This window comes from Barbus barbus, assembly GCF_936440315.1.
Source record: "Barbus barbus genome assembly, chromosome: 12".
NCBI lineage: Eukaryota > Metazoa > Chordata > Actinopteri > Cypriniformes > Cyprinidae > Barbus > Barbus barbus.
Genome location: NC_136740.1, coordinates 28,943,714 through 28,970,710, shown reverse-complemented (window position 1 = coordinate 28,970,710; position 26,997 = coordinate 28,943,714). Strand labels below are relative to the sequence as shown.

Here is a 26,997-nt window from a genome sequence, read left to right as displayed (position 1 = left end):
GCCCTCTTCGGAACACTTGAATGGCAGATATCTCCGAATACAGATGGAATGACCTAGTTCGAGGGGACACACTCGCAAAGGTGTTGAAATTCTTGCCATGCTAGCAGTTTCTGTCGTTTGACTGGTTGTCGGACACATGTTTCCAGTAACTGTGTCGCCTGTCCATATCAGCTCTGTGAGGGGAATTTCTGCAGGAGGAGCTCTGAATGGCGTGCTCTTTCTGACAGCTTAAACCCCTGCAGAACATGTCGAGATGTTCGCCTCGCTGTGACAGTTTAGTGTCTTGCATGGCAAAGCGAGCTTATCTTATCTCTGCTTACCTCCTTGCTCATTTAGCAGCCAGTTCCAAACCTGAGTACATCCAACCTATTTTCACAGAGTAGCTGTTTGTCTCTGAGCAATATCCCAACCATGAATGTTGAAATCCAGCATAAAAATGTAATGTATAGTGGAAAGCACATTATCATTTCAAAGGCTCCTGAAACCAGTGCCAACGCCTGCACCAAAGTTCATGAAAAAAATGCTTTTTTATGGATCTAGCAGTGGTGCTTGTTTAATAGTTTTGCTTTTAAGACCAGCCTTCCCTTAACATTTCATGAAATATTAATTAAATTTCATATATATATATTACATAATGTTATAAAAACCCAAATATAGCCTATATAATAAGATTTTTATGTTTCTGAAGTGGTTTCTTCTGCTCACCAAGACTGCATTTATTTAATCCAAAATACAGCAAAAACGGTAATATTGTGAAATATTTTTCACAATTTAAAATCACTGTTTTCTATTTGAAAATATGCAATTCATGTAATTATTTAGCATCATTACTCCAGTCCTCAGTGTCACATGATCCTTCAGAAATCATGCTAATATGCTGATTTGCTGCTCAAGAAACATTTCTGACTAACATCAATGTTGAAAGCAGCTGCGTAGATTTCTTTTCAGGATTCCTTGATGAATAGAACGTTCAAAAGAACATTTAGCTGAAATAGAAAGCTTTTTTGTATAGAATATAGTTTTTGAAAAAGATAGCTTTATATATACAGTGGTGGCCAATTTATTAGAACACTAGTATTTTCACCAGCCAAAAATGGGTTTAAGTTAGTTATTTCTATCTTTTGCTGCTGTGTGTCAGAAATATCAGTCTACATTTCCAAACATTCATTTTGCACATTCATATCTGAACTGAGAACTGAATTGAACTGAGAATGGCTTCTTTTTTTAAGAATCATTGAATAAAAATGGACCAATTTTGCACAACCATGCTGTAAAATATCACACACAGCACAATCAAATTTAATTTTTGTGATCTGCTTGAATCCATATTTGCACAAGAGCTTCTAAACACGTCATTTTGGTTCCCACCTGAATGCTGTGCTTCATTTTGAGTTTGAGAGCAGCATGAACACTATTTGTGCTGGAAAAATCATTGGTTGTTGTTTTTTTTTTGGGACATTAGGTTTTCAATCAATGTACTTTTGTCTCTTAAATGGGCATGATGACAAAGAGCCAGTGATTGAAAATGTTTGAAATTACAGTAAAAAATTAAATAAAAAAATCACTGTACTCAGAGAGACACGATTAGTGTAAGTACGCCATAACTCATTTGATAACTCAAAATATCAGCTTTTTGAGTTTTGTGTTATTGTTCAGTAATTTCACTGTTTAGCAGCTTGAGTAGCTTTTAGGAGAAAACAAAAATCAAATTGAGTTTGCTGTTGATAAGTGACATGAGTGCATCCCTACTATTAAAGCAACGGAGGACGATGTTTTGAGAAATATGGAAATATTTTAAATGTAGTCTTGGCTAAAGGTCATAAATTGGATATACTGAGCAATTTCAGAATTGCTTCTCTCTCTTTTTTACTTCAACAGGAAACTTTGTAGTGCTAATGCAACAAAATCAGGGTCATTAGATATATCTGTAGTTCTCATTCTTGTGTAACCACAGAGAATGATGGGAAAAGCAGTTTGGTTGCACAAGCCTGCCGCTTCATTAACTGACTAAATGACTAGTATTTTCTGGCAAGCTTTTAACAGTACACAAAATGTGAATAAATTAAATTGCACAGTCAACATTTACAATTAAAACGTAATTATGAGCAGCACCACCTCGGTTCACGCTTCCAAACAAAGTCCCGCTTTCCCACTCTAACAATTTCCACCAGTTATTTTGTCTTCCCCAGTTACAATGTGCCTTTCTAGGGGAAGATAAACTACCCTCTGGCAAGGAATCTCATATATTGCGATTATTGATTTCTTTATGTGCTCTATAAGTGTGTCACAGGTGTGTGATTCAGCTGTAGCGTGAACACATGCGGCTTCACACCTGGAATGCAATCATAACACATTGTTCTTGCATGTAGGCCTGTGTACATAATCTCTGCATCCTTCTAATAATCATTATGATTACCTGATGCTGGATTCGGCTTCTGTGGGGTTTGCGTAATTGAGAGTTGGGAAGAAAATTACAAGCTTTGTTTAAATTCATCCAACAGGAATTTAAACACTGACTATCTGTCAAGACATGCTTTTGTTGAGAGTTAACATGAAGCAGCGTTCACAACCCACATTTTTCTCTATAAAGTGACAGTTTATAGACTGAAACTAGATATTTCATAACAAAAACTGTTGGAAGGGTCTTGATTTTATTCATCGTGAATTAATAAGAGGGCCTGTTGACATCAGCTATGTATTTTTTGTTGTTATATATATTTGTTTATTTGAATATGTAACATATTAAGACCAGAGGAATATTGAAGCGTTTATTTTATGTGTAGTTTAATTAAATTTCTGTAGGCTACCACATTACATTTTTCATTAAATACAAAATATAGATTTTTATTTGATATATATATATATATATATATATATATATATATATATATATATATATATATATATATATATATATATATATATATATACATATACATATATAATTACATTTTACTTTAGAATATATACATTATGATGTGGCGAATAAATAATAGAGTTGTGCGTTCTGTGTTTTATTGTCAAGTGTTCATGAGATGGATTGCCTGAGGAAAGAAACTGTTTCTGTGTCTGGTCATTCTGGTCCTCAGAGCTCTGTAGCGTCGACCAGATGGTAACAGTTCAAAGAGGGAGTGTGCTGGATGTGAGGGGTCCAGAGTGATTTTACCAACGCTTTTGCTCACTCTGCATGAGTGGGGAGGGTTGTACCAATGATTCGCTCAGCAGACCGGACTACCCTCTGTAGTCTTCTGAGGTCAGATTTGGTAGCTGAGCTGAACCAGACATTTATTGATGTGCAGATGGCAGAGTAGAACTGTTTCAGCAGCTCCTGTGGCAGGTTGAACTTCCTCAGCTGGCGAAGAAAGTACAACCTCTGCTGGGCCTTTTTCACAATAGAGACTATGTGATTGTCCCACTTCAGGTCCTGAGAGATGGTGGTGCCCAGGAATCTGAATGACTCCACTGCAGGCACAGTGCTGTTCATGATGGTGAGTGGGGGGAGTGCAGGGGGTTTTCTCCTGAAGTCCACGATCATCTCACATCCACAGTTTTGTGCGTGTTAAGCTCCAGGTTGTTAAGACTGCACCATACAGCCAGCTCCTTAACCTCCTGTCTGTAAGCAGACTCGTCACCGTACTGGATGAGGCCGATCAGTGTGGTGTCATCTGTAAACTTCAGGAGCTTGACAGAGGGGTGTTTAGATGTGCAGTCGTTGGTGTAGAGGGAGAAGAGCAGTGGGGAGAGAACGCAGCCCTGAGGAGCTCCAGTGCTGATGGTGCGGGTGCTGGATGTGAATTTACCAAGCTTTAATAACTGCTGCCTGTCTGTCAGGAAGCTTTTGATCCACTGACGGACAGAGGTTGGGACGGAGAGCTGAGCTAGTTTATTCTGAAGGGTGTCTGTGATGATGGAGTTAAAAGCGGAGCTAAAGTCCACAAACAGGATCCTCACATAAGTCCCTGGTCTGTCTAGGTGTTGCAGTGTGTAATGCAGTCCCATGTTGACTGCATCATCCACAGACCTGTTTGCGCTGTAGGCAAACTGCAGGGGGTCCAGTAAGGGTCCAGTGATGTCCTTCAGGTAAGCCAAAACCAGTCTTTCAAATGATTTCATGGCCACAGATGTTAGAGCCACAGGTCTGTTGTCATTATGTCCAGTAATTTTGGGTTTCTTTGGGACGTGGATGATGGTGGAGCGTTTGAAGCATGAGGGAACTTTGCACAGCTCCAGTGATCTGTTGAAGATCGGTGTGAAGATGGGGGCCAGCTGATCAGCACAGGTTTTTAGGCAGGCTGGTGGTGACACACTGTCTGGCCTGGTGCTTTCCTTCTTTTGTTCTTTCTGAAGACCTGGCACACGTCTCCTTCACTGATTTGAATTGTAGGTGTGGGGGATAGGGGGGTTGCTGGAGGTGTTAATGGTTATGTGGAGAGGTGTTCAGGTTGTTTTTTCAAACCTACATTAAAAGACATTCAAATTGTCTGCCAGTTGTTGATTCTCCAGAGCGCTGGGGGATGGTGACTTGTAACTGGTGATATCCTTCATACCTTTCCACACTGAAGCAGGATCACTGGAAGATAATTTGTTCCTTAGCTTGTCAGAATAATTCCTCTTTGCCACTCTGATCTCCTTTTCCAGTGTGAATTTGGCCTGTTTATACAAGACTTTATCCCTCTTTCTGTAAGCATCTTCTTTGGCCTGACGGAGCTGTCTGAATTTTGCAGTGAACCATGGTTTGTTATTGTTATAAGTTAGATGAGTCCTGGTAGGAATGCACTTATCCTCACAGAAACTGATATAAGATGTTACAGTCTCTGTAAGCTTGTCCAGATCGGTGGCAGCATTTTCAAAAACAGTCCAATCAGTGAGAGAGAAACAGGCCTGTAAATCCCGCTCTGTTTCATTAATCCATCTTTTAACAGATCTTAATACAGGTTTTACAGATTACAAGTTTCTGCCTGTAGGACGGAATCAGATGAACCAAACAGTGATTAGAGAGTCCTAAAGCTGCTCGTTGAACCGAGTGATATGTGTCCTTTATCGCTGTGTAACAGTGATCCAGTATATTACTGTCTCTGGTGGGACATGTGATGTGCTGTCTGTATTTTGGCAGTTCGCAGGAGAGATTTGCTTTATTAAAGTCCCTGAGAATGATTAAAACAGAGTCCGGGTGTTGTTCTGTGTCTGTGATCAGATCAGTGAGGTTCTGTAAAGCTGTGCTCACATGCACTTGCGGTGGAATGTAGACACTCATGAGAATGAACGAGAAGTACTCCTGCAGCGAATAGAACGGCTTGCAGTTAATGAAGAGCATTTCTAGATTTGAACAGCACATCTTTCATTGATGTAAAAGCACGTCCCGCCACTGCACGATTTACCCGTTGATTCCGCGTCGCGATCTGCTCTGATCAGCTGGAAATTAGGCAGATGTAACGCGCTGTATGTCGCCATTTCGCCAGGTTTCCATGAAACACAGAGCAGCAGAGTTAGAAAAATCCTTGTTTGTCCGGGAGAGCAGAAGGAGTTCGTCTGTTTTGTTGGGTAGAGAGCGGAGATTCGCCAGATGGATGCTAGGCAACGGCATTCGAAATCCACGCTGACGAAGCTTCACAAGCGCGCCGGCTCGCTTCCCCAGTCTGTGCGTCCTCCTGAAACGTTTGACCAGAGCTTCGGCTCCACCAACTACAATGTCCAGCAAAACGTCCGAATAGTCAAAATCCGGTAAAAGATTTTGTGGTGTGTTCTGCCAAATGTTCAGCAGGTCATCCCTGGTAAAACTGATTGTATTTGAGAAACAAAAAACAGGAAAAACAAACAAAAACAGTACAAAAACCGAAGAGCAATGCACAATAGCTGCCATCTGTGGCAATCTAACGAAATAAGAATAATATAGCAGACAAGACCAGAAATGTGTTTTGAATTCAATTTTGATTTCATGTTGTCTTGAAGCTGTGTTTCTTTTAATATTAATTTTTCCTATAAATGCTACAGGCTTGTAATACAAATATGTCTATCCTCAGTTTTGGTATTTTTGCATATTCATAATCTAAGTTGATGTCTGGCCCCAAAAAGTACTTGCACATTAAATCGCATGTCTGAATGTGATTTTATTAGATGCAAACAATAAATTATGCTGGATTCTCAGAACTAACTTTTCCACAGTGACTTTTAATCAGCTGTTGTGGAAGTGTTTTTTTAAGTGGTTGCATAAAGTCACACAAGTGTAAAATGACACACTTCACTATAGTTTGAGTGCAGAAATACTCTGTGAAGCCGCTGTAAAGTCAGACAGGGCTAATATAAGCGATAATGTAACCATATTCAACAGGGTTTGAGTTGATACTCTAACACTCACAGAGGAGTGTTGAACTTCCAGTCTGATGAAAGAACAAAAAAACAACAGTTCATTCTTCAGAATAAAAGATAATGAGAATCCAAATTAAGTCTTGAAAAGCAACATTAATCCGTCATAGTGGGATGTTTCTTCTTCTGAGCTCGGCTTTAATGAGAGAGGATAAAGGGATGTACCGATCTATTATCCAGTACTTTCATGTACCCATCAGATCAGATCCCAATGCCTTGAAGTCCCTGCTTCTTCTGGTCTTCTGTATAGTCTCAGTCTCAGAAGGCACACCCCTGGACCGCCCACAGACCGCTAACCTGCTCTGTCTAATCCATATCGCAGACAAAACTGAAAAAGGACTTTCTTGATTTTGCAAGCTCTACTTTCTTGATCTGATCGCTTAGCTTTATGAAACTTTCAGGAGCGAGTTTGAAAAGTCAAGTCTGCCTGGAAACAAAGTTGTGTTTACATGGTACCAGGTTAAAACTTGAAGCTTTGATGATAAAACTATTGAATTTTTTTTAACTCTTTTCAGGCTAGCAGCATCAGAAAGGATGCTCAAAGTTTTGTCTGGGGCAATACAAACCAAGCAAACTAGATTTTATTGAGCAGACCTGAAAATGCTGCTTTCTGTGAAAAGTACATATTTAAAGTTCTAAATACTTAGATGATCAGAAAACTTCTGATGTTTTCTGTATAACAGTTTGTGGAGACTACTATGGTGTCATTTAAAATAAGTACTGCAAATAAATGTCTAATTTATAAAAATAAATAAATAAAAATAAACAAAATACTTCCAATATATAATATTTCAAAGAAATATTGCTTGCTTTTAAATTATGTCTGTGAAAAGTCTGTGAAAAGTAGTTATTTAAAGTTTTAAATGCCTGGATGATCAAAAATTATTTGAAGTAGCGCTGTCAACGGAAATTTATTTTAATGACATTAATTTGATTAATTTTAATTAATCAAATTAATTTTTAATTGATTAATCCGGAGAGGAGCAGCGCTTACAGTTAAACACAGATATTATGTTGCTTATGCTTATTATGTAGCCTAGTCTTAATGGGCCACGTTTCAGTCACTATTTCATATTCATTCCGATGTCTGACAATACAATCAGTAAAATATACCAATGAAAACATTTTTATTGAATTTAACTGCATCAAAATACAGTATGTGGGCACAGAGAGGCAAACAAATCTAATAATAAATAATAAATGTACATTTTGCATTTTCAGAAGTGAGCTGCCCTGTCCTGCAAAAATGTAAACAGGCTTGTGTAAGTAAATTGCTCAGTGCAAAGATAGATAAGTAATAGGAACCTAGTATTTATTTTTTCATGAGTCTAATAGACATGAACAAGTTCTTTGGAAAACATGACCTTTGAAACATGTCCAGTCTTCGCTCTGTGTTGATTATGGTTTCACTAATAATAAACATACATTTGCATAAAGCATCCATATTTGTCCATGCCCATGTTGATTAGAGTATTACAAACTTGAAGAGTATTAATTTAAGGTTCATTTAGAACAAATAAAAATGTGTGATTAAGTTGCGATTAATCACGAGTTAAATCATGCGATTAATCAAAACAAAACAAAACAAAACAATTTAATCGATTGACAGCCCTAATTTGAAGTTTATTTTTTTTTTAGATGATCAGAAAAGTATACATTCAAATATTTTCTGTGAATGTTTATGTCATAATCTAAAGTACTTCAAATAAATTCTTAATTTAAGTAAAAAATAATCTACATTTTAATTTTAATTTAAAATAAATGTTTACATTAAAATAAAATGTATTAATAAACAAAAAATATTTAAATAAAAATTATAATTATTGGTTCATACTGCAAAACCATAATTTATCAAAATTTAAGTAAGGCATAATTGACAGACACTCAATGAATTATTAGAAAAATTATGCAATTATGCAATAAAAAAGCCCTATGGTATAAATTTTATTGATTTGTCATGCTAAATTTAATCATTTTCATTAAAATACTTTTGTTCACTGCCTTTTTTTCTCGTGGCATAATCTATTACAGACCATATTTTCCTAAATAGCATGTAGAAAACAACTAGCGTTTACTTGGTCAAACCATTTACAAATGGTCTCTTCCTGGCCAAACGGGTGATTCTTAACCAAAATAAGCTGCGGTGTGGATGGGTTTTTGCTGTTTAGTCCAATTTTTTTGGTTTACGTGCGACTAAACTCTGCTTTGCAAACATGTTACATTACCTGCATTTTAAGTAGCTGTGCGCGAAGATCTGGACCCTCGTGTGGCTGAAGCTCATTCGTCATTTTCTCCTTGCATGAGCTGTCGAGAGACTCCTGTGATAAAGCATGAGTTTGCCTGAAATAGCTGTTTAGGGGAGAAATGCCGACATATAAGGCAATTTGCAGCTTAGGGAACATGGACTGCCAGCACACATTAATAGGTATGAAGCTGAAGCTTTCAGAAATTTTAGTAATGGATGGTCCGCTGCTTTGAAACATCTGAACACGCACCTGCCGTCTGCTGGATTCGTAATGAATGAGATGTGCACTGCTACATGTGCATTTAAAATTATATTTAATAATTAAATATGCATAATGTAATTAACAAATCAGGAATTATATCTTTCACTGTCACATTTGGATGTGGACCTTTGGAGATAACTTAACCCTCTGATGCATAGTGGTCACTTGTTGAACAAGCGTCTTTTTGCAGTGTTGACTATCTCAATCACACGTTGGTGGGCGGAGTTAGTGTAAATAGCCTTTGCCAACCGGACGGGCTATTTGCACCTAGTGTAAATAGACACTCCGTTTTATTTATTAGGTCACATAAAACTGTAGACATGTATACATGTATACTGTATGAGTGCAGATATGTGTGCATGATTACATTCGAGTGTGTGGTTGGAGGGTGTGTGTGCTTGTGTATGTTTGTATTTGTGCTCAAATGTGTATGAATAGCCTACCATCCCCACCCCTGCCCCATACAAACACACTCTTACCTTTTGTTTGTTCACTTTTCTGTGCTGTCAAGACATAGCTTGTTGTTCTTATGTGTATTCATACCATTTGCTGTTAGTAAATGTTTTAAAATGATCATAAAATGCCATGATTTTTCACTTGTTTAAAAGTAAAAGAAAACATGTAAAAAAAAACTTTTTCATGCATAGCTATCATGTCTTACAATATGGACTTGCAGTGCTTGCAATATTTGCAATATTACCCCGTTGTGCAGCTTGACAGCTCACTATGAATTATTGTTTCATGTAAAAGAGATTCAGAAAATCCTCCTTTTGTGTTGCATGGAAAAAACAATCACATACGGGTTTGGAAAGACATGAGAGTGAATGATAAATAATTAAATGATTTCTTTAAACTAGGTTATATGCTCAAAATCAAATGCATTTGTTGCACACCAAATTCGTGTGCAATATGTAGCATTTAGCTGAAGTCCTGCTAAAAACACCGTTCATTAGGTACAGTAAGTGCATTTTGGAGTGTTTTGTTAAGACGCTTTCCCCTTATCCTGCATGAAGCTAATTATATTAATTATCTGACACTGTCTCTCTTTTCAAGCCAGACTTGGGCTGCATAATTAAGTGTTGATTTTATTTTTGTTTTTGGAAAATAAATGCTTACAAACCCATATAATACTCATTAATACAATCATTCTGTTCCTCAGACCACAACCAGCAATTAGCATGATCAACCTGATGTACAATAATTGCTCTTATCGCCGTTTATTGTTTTGTTGGTTGATAAAAATCCAACCCAGTGTTGGCGAGGTATGAAAAAAAGACACCAAAATTTATCTTGGAGGAGCTTTGCCTTCACTGTGGCAATAATCTCATAATCTGTCATAATCATAATGTCAATAATTCTGCTTTGCAAAACAGACCTTTGACTTGCAGCTAACAGTCGGGCGACCCCTTCCTGCTCTGTTTTCTTCATAAAGCACTAATGTTTCAGAGCAGCGTCACAAAATACAATGCCTTCAGTTCACAAACATTCCACATTTTGCAGTTCTGTAACATTATGGATAATATTTGCTGATATTGTGTGTTTGTTTGGCCGACAGCTGAGGACACGTGTGGCGGGTCCTTCCGAGGCTCCAGTGGCACCATCTCCAGTCCAGACTTTCAGAAGGACTATCAGAGCAGTGGCGAGTGCACGTGGACCATCCTGGCTGATCCAGGAGACACCATCTCACTGGTCTTCACCGAATTCCAGATGGACAGCAAACTCGACTCTTTAGAAGTTGAGGGATCCGATCCACCAACAATATGGTGAGTATGATATTAGATTATGTGATTATGGTGAGTATGATATTAGATATTCTTTATTCTGCGTTCTGTGGTCAGTTATTGTTGCAGGGTTTCTGCGGGTCTAAAAAAAAGTCTTAAATCAGAGCAGATTTAAGTCTTAAATTCATCAAGTCATGGCATTAAATGCTGTATCTTGCTCAGTATTTTTGTCTTGTTTTTCAATACAAACATCTAAATATGTTTAAAACAAGATACATTTGCTTGATGCAAGTGTAAAATGTCTCGAAAAACTAAACAAAATTGAGTTTTGGTCACGTTTCGTCATTTGGTCACAATTTTCAACAAACTGCGAATTTGAATCAATAAATTCCTAATTTGCTGCTTATCATGAGCGGCGCTAGGGAGCACCCCATAGCAAAGCACCCCATAGCACCCCCATAAAAAAAAAAAACAAAAAAAAACATTTGACTCATTATACGTGCATAACTACTGCAATTCAATGCAACGTGACAATTTGCAGTCGCACGTAATGTCAGCATTTTATTTTAAAAATGGATCGATTCCTTGTGCCAAATAGCCTAGGCCTGCCCCCGACTAAAGATTTTTCTAGTCAACTAGTTGCACATTTATATTAATTTGATTAGTATAATAACCTACTAAACCGTACTTTAATATAGGCATTTAGGTGTATTATTTAGGCCGGGGAGTCGTGGCCTAATGCTTAGAGATTCGGACTCGTAATCCAAAGGTTGCGGGTTCGAGTCTCGGGCCGGCAGGGATTGTAGGTGGGGGGAGTGAATGTCCAGCGCTCTCTCCACCCTCAATACCACGACTGAGGTGCCCTTGAGCAAGGCACCGAACCCCCAACTGCTCCCCGGGCGCCGCAGCATAAATGGCTGCCCACTGCTCCGGGTGTGTGTTCACGGTGTGTGTGTGTGTTCACTGCTGTGTGTGTGCACGTTGGATGGGTTAAATGCAGAGCACGAATTCCTAGTATGGGTCACCATACTTGGCAGTATGTCACTTCACTATTATTCCGCGCTCAAGCGCACGCATAAAGCTTGCTGCAAAGCACCGGCTAAAGTAACGATTATGAATGCGTCAGGGGAAAATAAGACATTTTAATTATTTATTAATGAACTAGTGCTTTCTCAGTCAGTGTCGGCTGCAAAGATGAAGTTGCCAAATGCCACCGCTGACTCACCATCTCCACAGTGGACGTGCCTTTAATAGAGAAATGCACCTATACGGACTACATAATCAGAGAAGATTTGTTTTTTTATTTTAATTGGTTTTCAAGCTTTCTGCAGATTTATTTCTTATGTCGGTGAGCTGGTTCATTGTTGTGACGCACTCCATTCACAGAGACTACATGAGACGACAGAAAGCACATCCAAAATGACAGGAGTATTTTAAGCTTTTTCCGAAGAAAAAAAAATAAATAAATAAAAATGATTGCGTGGGTGCCCCCATGTCATACAGTAGGCAAGCAGGATAATACTCCCACACCTCTCATAAACATTTGAAATGCGCCTATATAGCGATTTTATTATTCATATAAATAATAATAAAAATAACAACAACCTGTTTTGGTCATATTTACTATTAATTGCTCCCCCTGTCATTGATCTAGCACCCCCTCAGCACCTGCGTTCAAAATTATCTGGCGCCGCCCCTGCTGCTTTTGAATAGTTAAGGTCATTGCACACTGAGTCCAAATTTTCACATGCGTTTTTCTGTTTTTTTGTATTCCCCATCCTTTCCTATCAAAATGCATGCTACGGATGCGAAAACGCAGAAAATCGAACCTGATCTGATTTTTTTTTTTTTGACGGACGAAAGTTTCGGAAGTAGTGTGCAAAAGTGATTGATACAACGTGAGGTCGTATTTATTTTTTAACGTGGGAAAATTTTGAATAAAAATTTCGGACTCCGTGTGCAGTGACCTTTAGTAAGGTAATACAGTTTAGGTGCTGCATAGGATTAGGGATGTAGAATATTGTCATGCAGAATATGTGCTTTATAAGCACTGACAAACAGCCAATATGTTAATAATATGCATGATAATAAGCAACGAGTTAATAGTAAGAATTGGGCCCTTTGCTTAAAAGAAGAACAAGTTGTTTTCTATTTGAATAAAGTTGATGCTTTGAGCACACTGGCAGATATTTATTTTTGTTTTAGTCATAAGCTCTCTTCATTTTGATACATTTTGACTAATTTAGACTTAGACTTGTTTTTCAAGTAAATGTATCTTGATTTGAGAATCTTTAGACATTTGCACAGGAACACAAGACAAATATACAGAGGAAGAACAGAGTTTATTTATTTATTTTCCAGTGTATTCAGAAGGTACAGTAAATCCCTTTCTATATTCTAGTGGTCAGGAGCAGATAAACTATAAACTCATTGTGCTCCCTAGACATTTACATATTGACGTATTGTTTTCCTTTAACTGTGTTCCTTACATTTTCTTTATTTGGTCTTAAAAAAGATTTTAATTTACCTCCATAAAACTTGCAGAAACTCTGTTATTGTATAATAAACAACCTGTAGTGCCCTTCATGTCTGTGTCTCATCCACACATACAGCATAAATTCTATATATAATGTATTACGTGTGTATGTGTGTGTGTGTGTGTGTATATATATATATATATATATATATATATATATATATATATATATATATATATATATATATATATATATATATATATATATATCAGTGGCGAGCGGTGACTTTTTAAACCGGGTATGCTGAATGCTAAGATTAAAACCTCCCCTCCCTCCCCCTCCTCCTCTCCTCATTGCTTTTAGGACACATTCAAAGAGGAAAACACCATGGCAGGTGTCGATTTAAAAGTATGCACATTCCTACCTTAGGCTATTTGTAAATTAAATTCATCTCCAATCCTTCTTCTATCGTTTCAGGTTTATCCATAGTTATTCGAATGCTAGAAAACAGATGATTTTCCAAGTACATGGATATAATTGTATTTATGCTAATAATTCATAATGCAAAACACAGTATGTACAAACCATGTTTATCATCATAATTATTATTCTTTTTTTACCTTCCATAGTTTTATGCAGTTTTTTGAGGATGAGGGCAAGTCACACAATTTGTACATGTTGCCATTGGTATAATTTGGCTGACATCTACAAAGTTTCAGGTGAATTTGCAAAATAGGCAGTTTAATTGGATGCACAGCCTTTGACATTGTCAACAAAAGATGTGGAAAGCTTTTTGTTTTCCTTTTTAAAAGCCTGTTTGTTTTCTTATCCTAACTATACATGATTATATGCTTCGTTGCATTGCATTATTTGCATTTATCATTGTTTTTCTCTGCTGTCTGCAACAACCCCAGATTCCAGCTCAAATCGATATTTCATTTAACTTTTTCTTTATAAATAGCTGCATAATTACTATACCTTTGTCCCTTTGTGTTTTTTCCTTCCCACACAGTGGTTCAGATTGTTTCCCGTACGATCAGAATTAATGTATGCATTGATAAGTTCATAGGATTCATCATCTTAATAAGTGTGGAAATGATGAAAGAAACTACTCAGAAGGTGCCAAAACTTCCATCAAACCTCTGGAATGACTGTGTGAGCTTGTGAGAGTCATAAGAAATAAGAATAGATGCCTTTAACTTGATTCGATGCAGCCTGCATGACTCTGCAGATACACAGATTTCAGTCTTGGCACAGGAAAGCACAGCATACTCGGCGTTAAACTCAACCGAAATGACAATCAAACACTGTGAGTGCATGTTAAGAGCGCAGGGAACAACATTGTGTGAGCAGTCTCCTGGTGTGGTGGTGATGACCTTGCTTGTCGGTTGCTTCATTGATTCGCTGAAGTCATTTCTATAAGCAACATGACAAATGAAGCCGAGTTTTGTTCGAGCAGAATGAACTTCTCCCCTCTAATTTTGTTCAAGCCAAACAAACAAATCAATGTTTTTGCCAGAATGACCTTTATGTAATTCTGCTATACTTTCTGTGTATGTTGGAAAGGGCAAAAACAACAATCTTGTAAGTTACAAATCACTCACAGAAAGGGACATATACAAGCCATTCCTCTTGCTCTCCTCTGTGTATATTACATTTCTTTTTGTCTTAGATGGAACATGCTTCAGGACTTAAATGAGACACCTGGGGCCACGTTTTGCAAGTGTAACTTTTTTTCTGAGCTCAGATCAGAAGTCACTCAAACCGCAAGGTCAACACTCGAGCATATTTTGGGAATATGAACCAGATGTGTCTGCGTTTCTTCGTATCGTGATGATGAAAATCTTTTATTCTTAGATGAAGACAAATGGCATGTTCTTGTTAGGGTTATGCATCATTTAAAGCGAGCGGTTTTCCTCTTTTTCCCACACAGGCCGCTTGAAGAGACATGACCAAATGAAGTCTTTTGTATCCATTCGCTCCTCCGAGGTTTTACACGCTCGCCGTGACTGCGGCTGTCCGCTGCATACAAGATTTGTCTCACTTCCCTGCGCCACACTGCCTAGAAATAAATAAATAAATCCCACACACTCACACAGATTGTGTTGCATGCTGGGAGAAGGTTAAAAGCAGACAGCTGCATGGACTGTCATCATTATTTTGCAATGGTTCTTTTACGATAGTTTAATCTTTTTATCGTCGCTCGGATCAAAAACATGTCCAGAATTAGTTATTTCTGAAAATCAGAGGCTTATCTATCTATCTATCTATCTATCTATCTATCTATCTATCTATCTATCTATCTATCTATCTATCTATCTATCTATCTATCTATCTATCTATCTATCTGTCTATCTGTCTATCTGTCTATCTGTCTGTCTGTCTGTCTGTCTGTCTAAGTACTAGCACACATTCGATGTGTAATTCATGTTTGTAGCACAAACAGTACAGGACAATTTATATGCCAAAGTGCAATATATTTATGGGTAGGAGTTTGTTTAAATCCCTAACTCTAAGTGTGACTGATATTAATAGAGATGCTTGACTTTGCACTCCCAACAATGCTGAATGCATATTGGGACGGTGTTTCAGAGCCTGTACTCCCTGAGATAAGCTATTTGGCTTGTGTGGTCTGAAATAACAGATGTATATTGCAAATTTTCTGCCCTAAAGGTGAGTTGTACACGCGCCTGAGAATTAGGACCAATAACAGTGTAACCGCCGGCAGAGGCCAGATAACATTATTATTATGGAGAACATAATGTGCATTTCTGTATTAATAAAGCGTGAGCATGTTTGACTACAGGTCCAGCTCTGACTACAGCATTAACTGCATCTGTCCTATTGTCTGCTGACCCGCTGCACAAACACTAGCACAAAAATAGATAGTAATTGAAAAGACACAAATAAATCATAACACCAATGGAATGCAGGAAATTGATACACCTCCTTTCTCTTACTCCTCCTGTCTGCCTGGAGAGAGAGAATAAAGAGGTGAAGATATAGCGAGACTAACAAACTGGATTTGTACGTTTTCAATGCTAGGTCGTTGTGGGTGGTTGAGAAGACATCAATGGCATCATCTATGTGGTTTCTAGGGTATTTGGGTGATTGTTTAGTCGTCAAAAGTGCCCACCACCAAGACTCTCTGATATACTGGTCACTAGATATGACTCACTCCTTCTTCACTATTACTGAATGGAGTCTGATTGCAGCCAGACAATGAAACGATTGAGCGATAGATAGAATGAAAATAGAATAAGTAAAGTAAAAAAGTAAAGTCGTGACGTATTGTCAAGTATGGTGACCCATACTCGAAATTGGTGCTCTGCTTTTAACCCATCCAAGTGCACACACACACAGCAGTGAGTAGTGAACAAATGCACACACACACACACCGTGAACACACACCCGGAGCAGTGGGCAGCCATGCTGCGGCGCCCGGGGAGCAGTTGGGGGTTCGGTGCCTTGCTCAAGGGCACCTCAGTCGTGGTATTGAGGGTGGAGAGAGCGCTGGACATTCACTCCCCCCACCTACAATCCCTGCCGGCCGGGGACTCGAACTCGCAACCTTTCGATTACGAGTCCGACTCTCTAACCATTAGGCCACGACTTCCCCCATAAAGGCTAGAAAGAATGAACAATAAATAGAACAAATGATAGACAGAATGAATGACAGATAGATAGATTTATAGATATACAATAGACAATAGATATAAAGAACAATAGGAAGACAGCTAGACAGACTGAAAATAAAAACACTAAATATTCATTTTATGATAGTTATTGAAAATATTTTCCTTAAGTTTTTATCTTAGGTTTTTGTTAATGAAAACACGATGTAACAATTTTTCACTTTTGGTTCTTCTGCAAATCTGTGGTGTTAGTTGTTGTTGTGCTATTTATTTTCATGCAGTATCAATATTTTGGTAAGCATTAAAGACTGGTGAATTTTAGTATGTCTATCATTAATTATGAAACATTGGTTTAGTAGAGATAAGTTTTTGTACTAATTTTGTGCGTTTTTGCTTTTGCAAGGATTGGAACATTCTAGAAGTTTCTGTAATATTCCTAATTATTCATTTATTCCAAAATAATAACTCAAGGCAATAACAATTTTAACAATAGATTTTATTTGTGAACTTATGTTCAGCTATTCTTTTTAATGATCACAGCTGATTACTCACAAAAAAATCCCACTGATCAGGTGTTCATGTCATTTCAAGTGTTATTTTGATGTAACAAAGTGGTTTTATCTAAGTGTGTGAGTTGTTTACATTAGCGCCATTATATTGTTCATTCAGACTGATTCGCGAACGCAGAATGTGCACAAACACGAGGTGGGATTTATCACATGTACCAATCACAGTTGATCGTAACCACTCGTATCCAGTCATATTGCAATGGAGGCATTGCCTCCTCTCATGTGAATTTCCACCATTCATTCTCAATTACCCCCCTCCAAATTCATGGCATGCTATAGGGGATCTGTTAAAACTCAATGGGCTCAGGGGAAGCGAGAGAGATGCGGAATACTGCTGCATGTAACTTTACCTGTTGGTGTCATTGTTGGTGTTTCGGAGTGATTTAAGTTTTCACGAGCACTGTTAATGATACACAAAAAGTAATGTGATTCAGCATATCAGACTTCATAAAGAAACATTAAAATAAATGTGAAACAAAACAAATATTTGTTACACAGTGTAACAATGCTGATTTTGGGGGTAGGCTTTTAAGAAGGGCTAGTAATTAACCACCTAACAACTGTCCAGAACACTTTAGCAACCACATAGCTACATAAAAGCAACAAGCTACAGCACCCTAGCATCATGGCAGTGAGTTTTAGTGTTGTGTTTGTGAAACCAGCAGATGACGTGGGGTCATTGGTTAATGTCGCTGGTGCCAAAATTGAAGTGGGTCTCAAAATTTTTTACCGGTGTGTAGGGAACTCAGTCAATCTGGCATCTTTCAGGTCAGATTTTGGGTTCGATCCAGGCTTTAATGTGGGTTGATGTCTTGACGTTTTACAAATGTACAAAAAATCTATCGTTTGCCCTTTTCAACATTACAGAACTGACAAGTGTTTGCGACTCAAATATGAACTGTGTTTTTCTTCAAAAAGCGATTCCACTGTCGGATCTCACTTGAATAATTGCAGTGCCGGCTATGATTGACAGACAGCGAGGCCGAGTGGGTTCGAGTTCATTGCAGTCGTTCTGGAAAGTCTGTGATGGCTGAAATGGTTTAGCCTTGAAATGATTTTGCCCTGTTTTACTATAGACATTCACTGTCACAGCCGATTGACTGTTATGAAGTTTAAAGTTATGGTCGAGTCCTTGATGTTTGCAGATGGGAAGAAACAATAGCTCTAATGTTAGTGGCAAAGAGCTGTTTTTACGTCATTTGCATCTCAGTAAACAGCACAGTCATTTATAAAGGTCACATTTTATGGCATGTGAAGCTTCCAATACTTCCTCCATTTAGCCTGCTTCAGATAGAGCCACTGAACCTTATAATAATATCATAAAAAAATACATTTATGCATTTGGCAGATCCTTTTATCCAGAGCGGCTTACATTGCATTCAGTATAAAGTTTATCAGTTAATGCATTCCCTGGGAATTGAATCCATGACCTTGCCATTACTAATGACATGCAAAATAATATTTGTTTAAATAATATTTTGACATTTATATTAAATAAAAATAAATAGTTATATGTTATTTATTTAATTATCTCATCTCTAGTTTTGTTAGTATATTGTACTGACAGTAAATCAATACTTCAGGGAATTCAAGTCAACTTTTGTATCCAGAGATGCTTTTGAGTGTGTAGGAGAAACCTGCTTACTGCAGTACCCATTTAGAGAGGTGTTGCATAAGAGGGCAGCACTTACAAAATATTCTTTTTTTTTTCTTCCTCTCAGCATGGGTTATTTTGCTCAGAAAAAAATAAAAAAAAATCTTTCATAGCTCAGCAGTCTTCTTGTCAGTTATGTTTTGCAAGTATCAACTTAATCTTGTGAATTTACTTAGTAGTAATAGAATCGGTGAATTCCAGTCAAAATGAATGCGGATAACGGCTCAGATCATTTGATTTTGTGTGAATTTGATGAGAAATGTTTAAGTACGTATTGAAATTTGAGCCATTTATCATTTTCCTTGAAGGCAACATGAGCAGAATGAATAAAAGTACGCAATATAATTTACATGCCTGAAAGTGACACTTTGTTAATACTGTTTTTAAATTGAATTGTAGTATATTCAATTTGTTTCATTTTATTGTTAATATGATACTTTGTGTTATTATAGCACAAGCGTAGCAAACCATTTTGTAGATTTTTGTCTCTCTCAGTTCCAGTAGGAGCTGTATTGATTGTAAAGAGTTGCACAGGGATGTTGCAAGAGAACTGATTCGATATAAAAAGATATTTGAAAGCAAATTGTTTGATCTTTCTGCATCTTCTTCACAGGTTATCAGGAATTAATATTCCTGTGCCTATAGTCAGCAACAAGAACTGGCTACGACTTCATTTCATCACAGACAACAGTCATCGGCATAAAGGATTCAGTGCTCAATATCAAGGTACCTTGGAAATATTTTCTTTGAATTCTTTCTGGTAATATTTCTTATGTTTTTGTTCTGTGCTTTTGTTTCGATGATGTATTCTCTCTAAATAATATTTCCACTTACTCTTAATTTTAATTGTGTTCATTTGATTTTGGGACATAGTATGACCCAGACCTCTATTATGGGATTCACCCTGTTGCTCTAAGTAATTACATGCAGGCTGCAATATCCGAAACATCTCTAATCACCTTGTTAATCTTAATCAGCTGATAATTACAATAAATTACTTGATATCTTATAATGAGGAACGGAAGATGACCTGTCAAAAGTTGAGTCAAAGCATGGTCCACAAGTTATTTTCAATTAATTTGATTGGAAGCAAATCTAAGAGATGAATTCCGGAGCTAGAATAGGAGCAAAGCAGAAAAATAAGAGAATTATATTTTCACACACAGTACGTGGCTCAAAGGAACCATTTTGTTAATTTGTTTTTTAATTAAGTAACTTTATTAGATAAACAGGCTTTTTAAATCTCAACTACAGAGAATGAAAATGTGCCTAATTTTGTTTGTTTTCTTTTGCTGAGCAGTGAAACGATCGGGAGATTTTAAATCAAGGGGAGTGAAATTATTACCTGGAAAAGACAACACAAGTAAATTTTCAATAAGTAAGTGTGTTTCTTTCTCTTTGTAAATTAAATACACACAGTCACTGAATGCATTTTTACAAATTAACAGTGCTATCATGTAGGGGTGGGTGATAAGATCTTATATCATGATATGAGTCAGTTTATTTCATAATAACAATATATATCACTATATACTAGATTTTTGCTTAAAGTAAAGTTTTGCTGTATTATGAAATTTCATAATACTCTTAGGATCACAAAAACTAATTCCAGCATAAAAAACCCCTCAGTCAGTGATAAAATAAGAACAAACAAATGTAGGACAAAAAACCCTAATAGAACAAAGACACAAATGAGACAGACTTATGTGGAACAAATTCAAGCAATAGAAACAAGAAATACTAAAAACAGTGCATAATTCTCACTGTGTAAATTAAATAAATATTTTTTTACTATTAAAGTTACAAAAGTGATTCAGTCAATAGCAGCGAGAGATTTTCTCTCATTTGTTGTTAAATGAACATTACTGACACAGTCAGCACCAGGTTTAAGCTGCTGTCACTTTAAGACCGAATGCACTAATCTACTATACAGACTTAATACATAAGCTACTGTGTTTGATGGCGCAGTGTTGATGTTGATGGCGCAGTGGATAAGACACATGGCTTTGGTGTGAGAGACCCGGGTTCGAATCCACTGTGAGACACCAATGTGTCCCTGAGCAAGACACTTAACCCCTAGTTGCTCCAGAGGCGTGCGACCTCTGACATATATAGCAATTGTAAGTCGCTTTGGATAAAAGCGTCAGCTAAATGAATAAATGTAAATGTGTGTTTATGAGGATACTTGCAAATACGAGCATTTAGGCACAGAAGTGCGTGTTTGACCATTTGAGCCCAATAAGATTCCAAAAGAACTTACTTATAGAACTTATAATATTGAAAGTGGCTTTATGTGTGCACATGTTTCAGAGACAGTTTAAGCCCACACAGCAAAATTTTCGCTGCTTATTTTGCTTGAACAGTTAAACTTTTAACTTGTTTTTAAACCATAGTGCTTAAAAACAGCTTTTGTGTTGGAGCAGCATGGAAATGTCATATGAGCATAACTTCGATATCATAGATAATAGTCAAGTTTATCATGTCTACCGGTGTATCACACACTCCTAATGTTATGTTTTATGTCAGATGCTTATGTGGTACTTTAACAATTCTAGCAATGGTTATACAGTATGAGAATCTAAATCCAGATTGGATAACATTAGGAGTGTGTGATATACCATATACAGCCATTGACTTCTATAGTATTTTTTCCCTATACTATGGAAGTCAATGGCTACTAGCTACTGTTTTGGCTATTTACTAGCAAATGATGACAGTATTTGGGTGAATTAACCCTGTTAATGTGGCGAATTACAACTTTTTTTTGTGAGAATACTCAGAATACTCCCCCCTACTCATTATAGGCTTGTTCAAGTAGAAACCAAGCAGCTTTAAGATCTGCTCTCCGGTGCTGCTGCATGTCATGCGTAATTATGGCTGTTAATACTGTTGCTCTAATGTCATAAAAAGCTCTTCGCTGCTTAATTTCTTTCAGATGTGCATCCCCGTTAATTGTTTAATATTCCGTAGATGTTATTCCGCCGGTGATTTCGCATCTACACCTTCAAAGCCCATGATTCATAAAGCATGAACAATGCCACATATTGTAATCCTCTCTCTTGCCATTTAGCAAATGGATCAAAGGAAATAAGAGCATCCAACGAAACAGAAATCTGCATTTTGATTAATTGAGCTTAGCTTGACTTACAGGTCCCTCACCCACAGAAGCTCCTCAGAAGAGAATGTCAAATCTGTGAAGCGAGCAGCTTCAGAGGGCACACAGGTGGTAGGATTTCACTCCAACTGAGTTTAATTACTGGCCATCCAAACCACCGGCCTAACCTGGATACAGACCTGAGCCGCACAATGCCCGATCGCTATCTATGGAAATGATTTGTGCATGCAGCGAAAGTGAACAAGTCCTTTTTTTATGGCTCCACGTGCAGTGGCGTCGTAATGAAATGCAGAATGATTCATTTCACCTTCCACAATGTAGCACTCCAAACACTTAATTACAACTGGATAGAATTTTTATGAGCCTCCATTTCACAGTGTCTGTATCGCGCATTCGGAAATATGAGTTACGAGTGAATTATCGGATCTTATTCAGGACCCCAGTCTGCTGCCAAACACCCCTTTCTAAACGCTTCCCTTAAATTATCCGCATAACGTCACCTCCTGCGGTAATTATCGCAAGCTAACACCTATTTATGGATGAGATATTGCGCCAACTTCTCTTTTGATCGAGGCTGTGTTATGGAGAGTGTGATCACAGGTGATGAAGGCTGATGGTTTTGTGTTGGCTTATGTCTCCATATGCTGTTTCTTCTCCCACAGTGAATGAAGGGATGGTCAAGCAGGTCTCCAACTTCTGCCCGGACCCCGGGGAACCGGAGAACGGCAAACGCATTGGCACTGATTACAGGTAGACCGGCTGTCCACACCGGACACATGGATGCAGTTTTGTTTGAAGAAACTGATGGGGCAGTTGTGATGTCATGCAGTTTTGATAGTATAGCTCATGAATATTAATTAGGTCATGCACGTATAGTTTAATATGATATTTTACTGTTTTGATGGCTTATAAACAGAAATATGCAATAGATTATTTACGCATTTACAGGTTGAAACTGAAATATAAAAAGTAAAGTATCCAAAATGAATGAAACGACAATTAACACAGTTTGTTTTGACATGTTCTCATTACATGTTCAATGTTATAGTCTATTTTATTTGCTTAGATATTTATATTTCGATTTAATTTAATTTAATATTAAATATTAATGTTAACTTTTAATTAATTAATTTTTAATTGTAAATAATGTATAATAAATCAGCAAAAAGGATATTCTGATGATAGAAATAATATTTTATTCTTGTATTTTCTAAGATATAACTAATGTTTGCAAAATATTAGGATAAATATATTTTTTTATGAAATTAGTGAAAAATCAGACATTTAAGGAAATTTTTTATGAATGTATATGCAAGTATATAATATTTTATTTGCTGACATATTTTTTTCTAAATATTTAGCAAAACTAATTTAATTATTAAGTAATGAAATGAATTTATGCATTTAATTTGCTTTAACATTACACATTTAATGTTATATTTAATTTTTTATTTGGTTAAATGTTAATATTTTGCTTTGCTTGAATATTATTTCAGCTGAATATTAATTTAATATTATTTCAGCAAAACTGACATTTATTTTCTATATTCTCTGACTATGAATTTAAGTATATCAGTTTAATCGAATTAGCAAAAATAAAAAACTTAATGTTTTTTCATGTTTTTTCTCAAATATTAATTATATATATATATATATATATATATATATATATATATATATATAATATAATTATGTATAAATATTTTTTAAAAAATCAAATATTAATTATATCAAATATGTTTTTGCTAAGTTAAATATATCAATTGTATTTTATTAGCAAACATTTATATATTTTATTAACATGTATGCAGATATGTATTTTGTTTGCTTATAAAGTTTTTTTTTTTTTACAAATATTTAGCAAAATTTATTCAAAATTTAATTATATTTATTTAATGTTAGTCCAGCATAAATACTCATGATGTTATATGTAATCTTATTGTAAAGTATTACTGATGCTGTGACATTCTGACATTCAACAAAACATTAAAAATGAATAAATTACTTGGTTTACGTACGTGCATACGTATGTTTGCAAAGTGGGGACAAAATTAGCGATGTAAACAAAAAGTAATGGGAACATTTCCTGAAGAATGGCTATGTCTAGATGTTTCAGTAGCAATGAAATCCCTGATTATATTCCTACCTGACATTTGCTCTGACATGAGGCTGCGACACGCAGCGCTGATCAATCTGTCGGCACGCGTGGGAGGTGCTCGAGGAGAATTCCTTCATTGATTCTCTGGCTTTCGTATTTGTTCTCTCTTCAACACGGCAGCATTGGTGCAACGGTTCATTTCACCTGCGACGGGGACCATGTGCTTCAGGGATCCAAGAGCAACACGTGTCAGCGGGTCGCCGAGGTGTTCGCGGCCTGGAGTGACCATAGACCCGTCTGTAAAGGTTAGACTATTGCCTTCAATAAACCCTGGTCTGAGCAGGATTAGACCAGACATCTGATCTACTGATGTCTCAGGATCCCATAATCCAATACCATTGATTCTTGGTACTGATTACAGCTGAATTTAAAAGAATATTTCACACAAATATGAAAATTGGCCTCCTGTTGTTCCAAAACTGTATTATTTCCTTATACAAAAACCCATTTTTCATACAACAAAAGTGTATAGTTATTTACTGCTAAGTGCAACATGACTCATGTAAACCAATGGCGAACCAATGGCCTTGTGCTTTTTTGTTCTTTTTTAAAAGGGTGTCATGAACTGCCTTTTTTAATTATTTTGTGCTGTTCTCTGAGGTCCACTTATAATGTTATCAAGATCAGAACGCTCTGTTTGAATAGGTGTGGTAGATTGTAGACTTAGAAGTAAACACCCACTGCTATGATTGGCTAGTGTATGTTTGACAGCGTACAATCCTCATAGAAACACGCTGCTGTGATTTAGGTTAAAAACGCATTAATACCTCAATACATATTGTGACGAGTCGGCTGCCTCCCCCCTGTCCATCATCACCACCCCGTCCCGTATTCGCCGCCCTTCACCAGGCTCCCGACACTAGGGCTGGCGGCGTGTGATGAGGCGCACCTGATGTGAATAAAGCCTCATCACCGCCGCCGTTTAAACGCCGAGCGCGCCTCTCCTCGGGAGACCGGTCTCTTCCCCGTGCATGCACGCTGGTGTCCTCGTGGGTCCAGGAAGGGTGCGTTGAGCAGGACTGCCGCACCCGCTAGGCGGCTGACGGGCCAGGATGCCGGGCCGCCGAATCCCCCAGAAGCGCCGGGAATCCAGGAGCTGGACGAAGCCGCGCAAGAGACGCCGCCGCCACTCGCTCCCGGCCCCGAGAGGGGAGCGCGTGCGGCCACCGGACTCCGCCCCTTCCCTGGACCCTTCCCTGACGAACACTACCCTCCTTCACTAGCCCCGCGGCACAGCGAGGACACCAGGTTCCCTGTTTATTTGGACACTTTGCCCCTTTGGACACTTTATTTTCCTTTTTATTGTTTAATAAAAACCTCTCCGAGGCTTGACGCCACACCCACTGTGTCTGTCGTTGGCTCCTCCCGCCACAATATCAAACAATCTGTAGGAAGAGACAAAGCAATAGTGACCACGTAATGAAAACAGTTACTCATACTTGGGGGAAGGCGTGGCCTAATTGTTAGGGAGTTCGAGTCTCAGGTCCGGCAGGAGTTGTAGGTGGGGGGAGTGAATGTACAGCGCTCTCTTCCACCTTCAATATCACGACTGAGGTGCCCTTGAGCAAGGCACCAAACCCCCAACTGCTCCCCAGCACAAATTCCGAGTATGGGTAACCATACTTGGCCACATGTCACATCACTTTTTTCACTTTTTTTTTTTGTGTGTTGCAACATTACTGTCAGATCCAATATAGTCGGGCTGAACAGGCAGTGATGTAGAAGCAGGCGTTGATGTTCTTCTGCGAAGGCGGTGCTTATCCACACTATTACATCATAGAGTCGTACATTCCACAAGCTGTTGTTTTGGCAGACTGCCTTCGATAAAAGCTACCCTTTAGACTAATGAGAAAGTTTTGAGTTCTGAAACGTACAGGATGTTTTTATATTACCATGTCCTCTTAAGTGTCAAAATATCAAGGGGATTTTGGTTTCTCAGTTCATGAAACCTTCCAAATTACTTTTATTATAGCAAAAAAGCAGCTTGGACATTCTGCCTAATCTTTTTTTTTTTTTTTTTTTTTTTGTGGGCATGAGGGTCAATAAATGCTAAAAACATTTTCTTTTTGAAGAATCTATTCTTTTAAAGTTTACTAGTGCAGAATTTCTGTCCACAAAATCTTTTTGTGTGTGTATGTTAGTCTTCTCTAATACATTATAAATGACTACTTCTCTGTATTTCTCTGTTTTGCAGCAAAAACATGTGGAATGAACCTCTTTGGCCCTTCAGGAACGTTTACATCGCCAAATTTCCCCATCCAGTATGAGAGTAACTCGCAGTGTGTTTGGATTATCACCGCCAGTAACCCCAATAAGGTACAACAATAACCTGCACACACACATCGCTCCTTATCTGACTCAAACCCAACACTTTTTATGAGCATGTCAATATCTTATATCTTAAAATGACATATTAAAAAAATAATAATAATTTTGATTGTTTTATAATAATAACAGTAGTTTTATTTATTTAAAACCATGGCCAGTTTTTAAAAGCCTTCACAGTGATTTAATGTTTCTTTTTTTGGTATAGTTTTTAAGATGCTTTACTTTAGGGTTGCACTGTTGAAACCTGCCATTTCTATTTTATTTGCTTAATTATGACTATTTTACTACACATTAATATAGCGAAAATATTCATTAAAATATTATGTTATATTAATACAAAAAGTTCACATTTCATGTTATTTTCAGTTTTATCAAAATCAAAATCAAATCATATGATTTTTTTAACGAAAATGTCAGTATTTTATACCTAAAAATGACATGTATAATGAATCATTTATTATAAAACAGAT

At 37.3% G+C, this 26,997-nt stretch overlaps 1 protein-coding gene across 1 annotated transcript in view; it reads left to right on the top strand.

The window, feature by feature from the left end:
• The window catches only part of csmd3a (CUB and Sushi multiple domains 3a), a gene marked incomplete at both ends in the record, with an annotated part of 275,340 nt that overhangs the window by 59,933 nt on the left and 188,410 nt on the right, over nt 1-26,997 (top strand). Inside the window, 6 exons of the mRNA XM_079429665.1 lie at nt 10,426-10,633; nt 19,540-19,652; nt 20,227-20,304; nt 22,704-22,791; nt 24,320-24,444; nt 26,394-26,515. Of these exons, the coding sequence (XP_079285791.1) occupies nt 10,426-10,633; nt 19,540-19,652; nt 20,227-20,304; nt 22,704-22,791; nt 24,320-24,444; nt 26,394-26,515 (734 nt within the window). The remainder of the gene's footprint in view (nt 1-10,425; nt 10,634-19,539; nt 19,653-20,226; nt 20,305-22,703; nt 22,792-24,319; nt 24,445-26,393; nt 26,516-26,997) is intronic.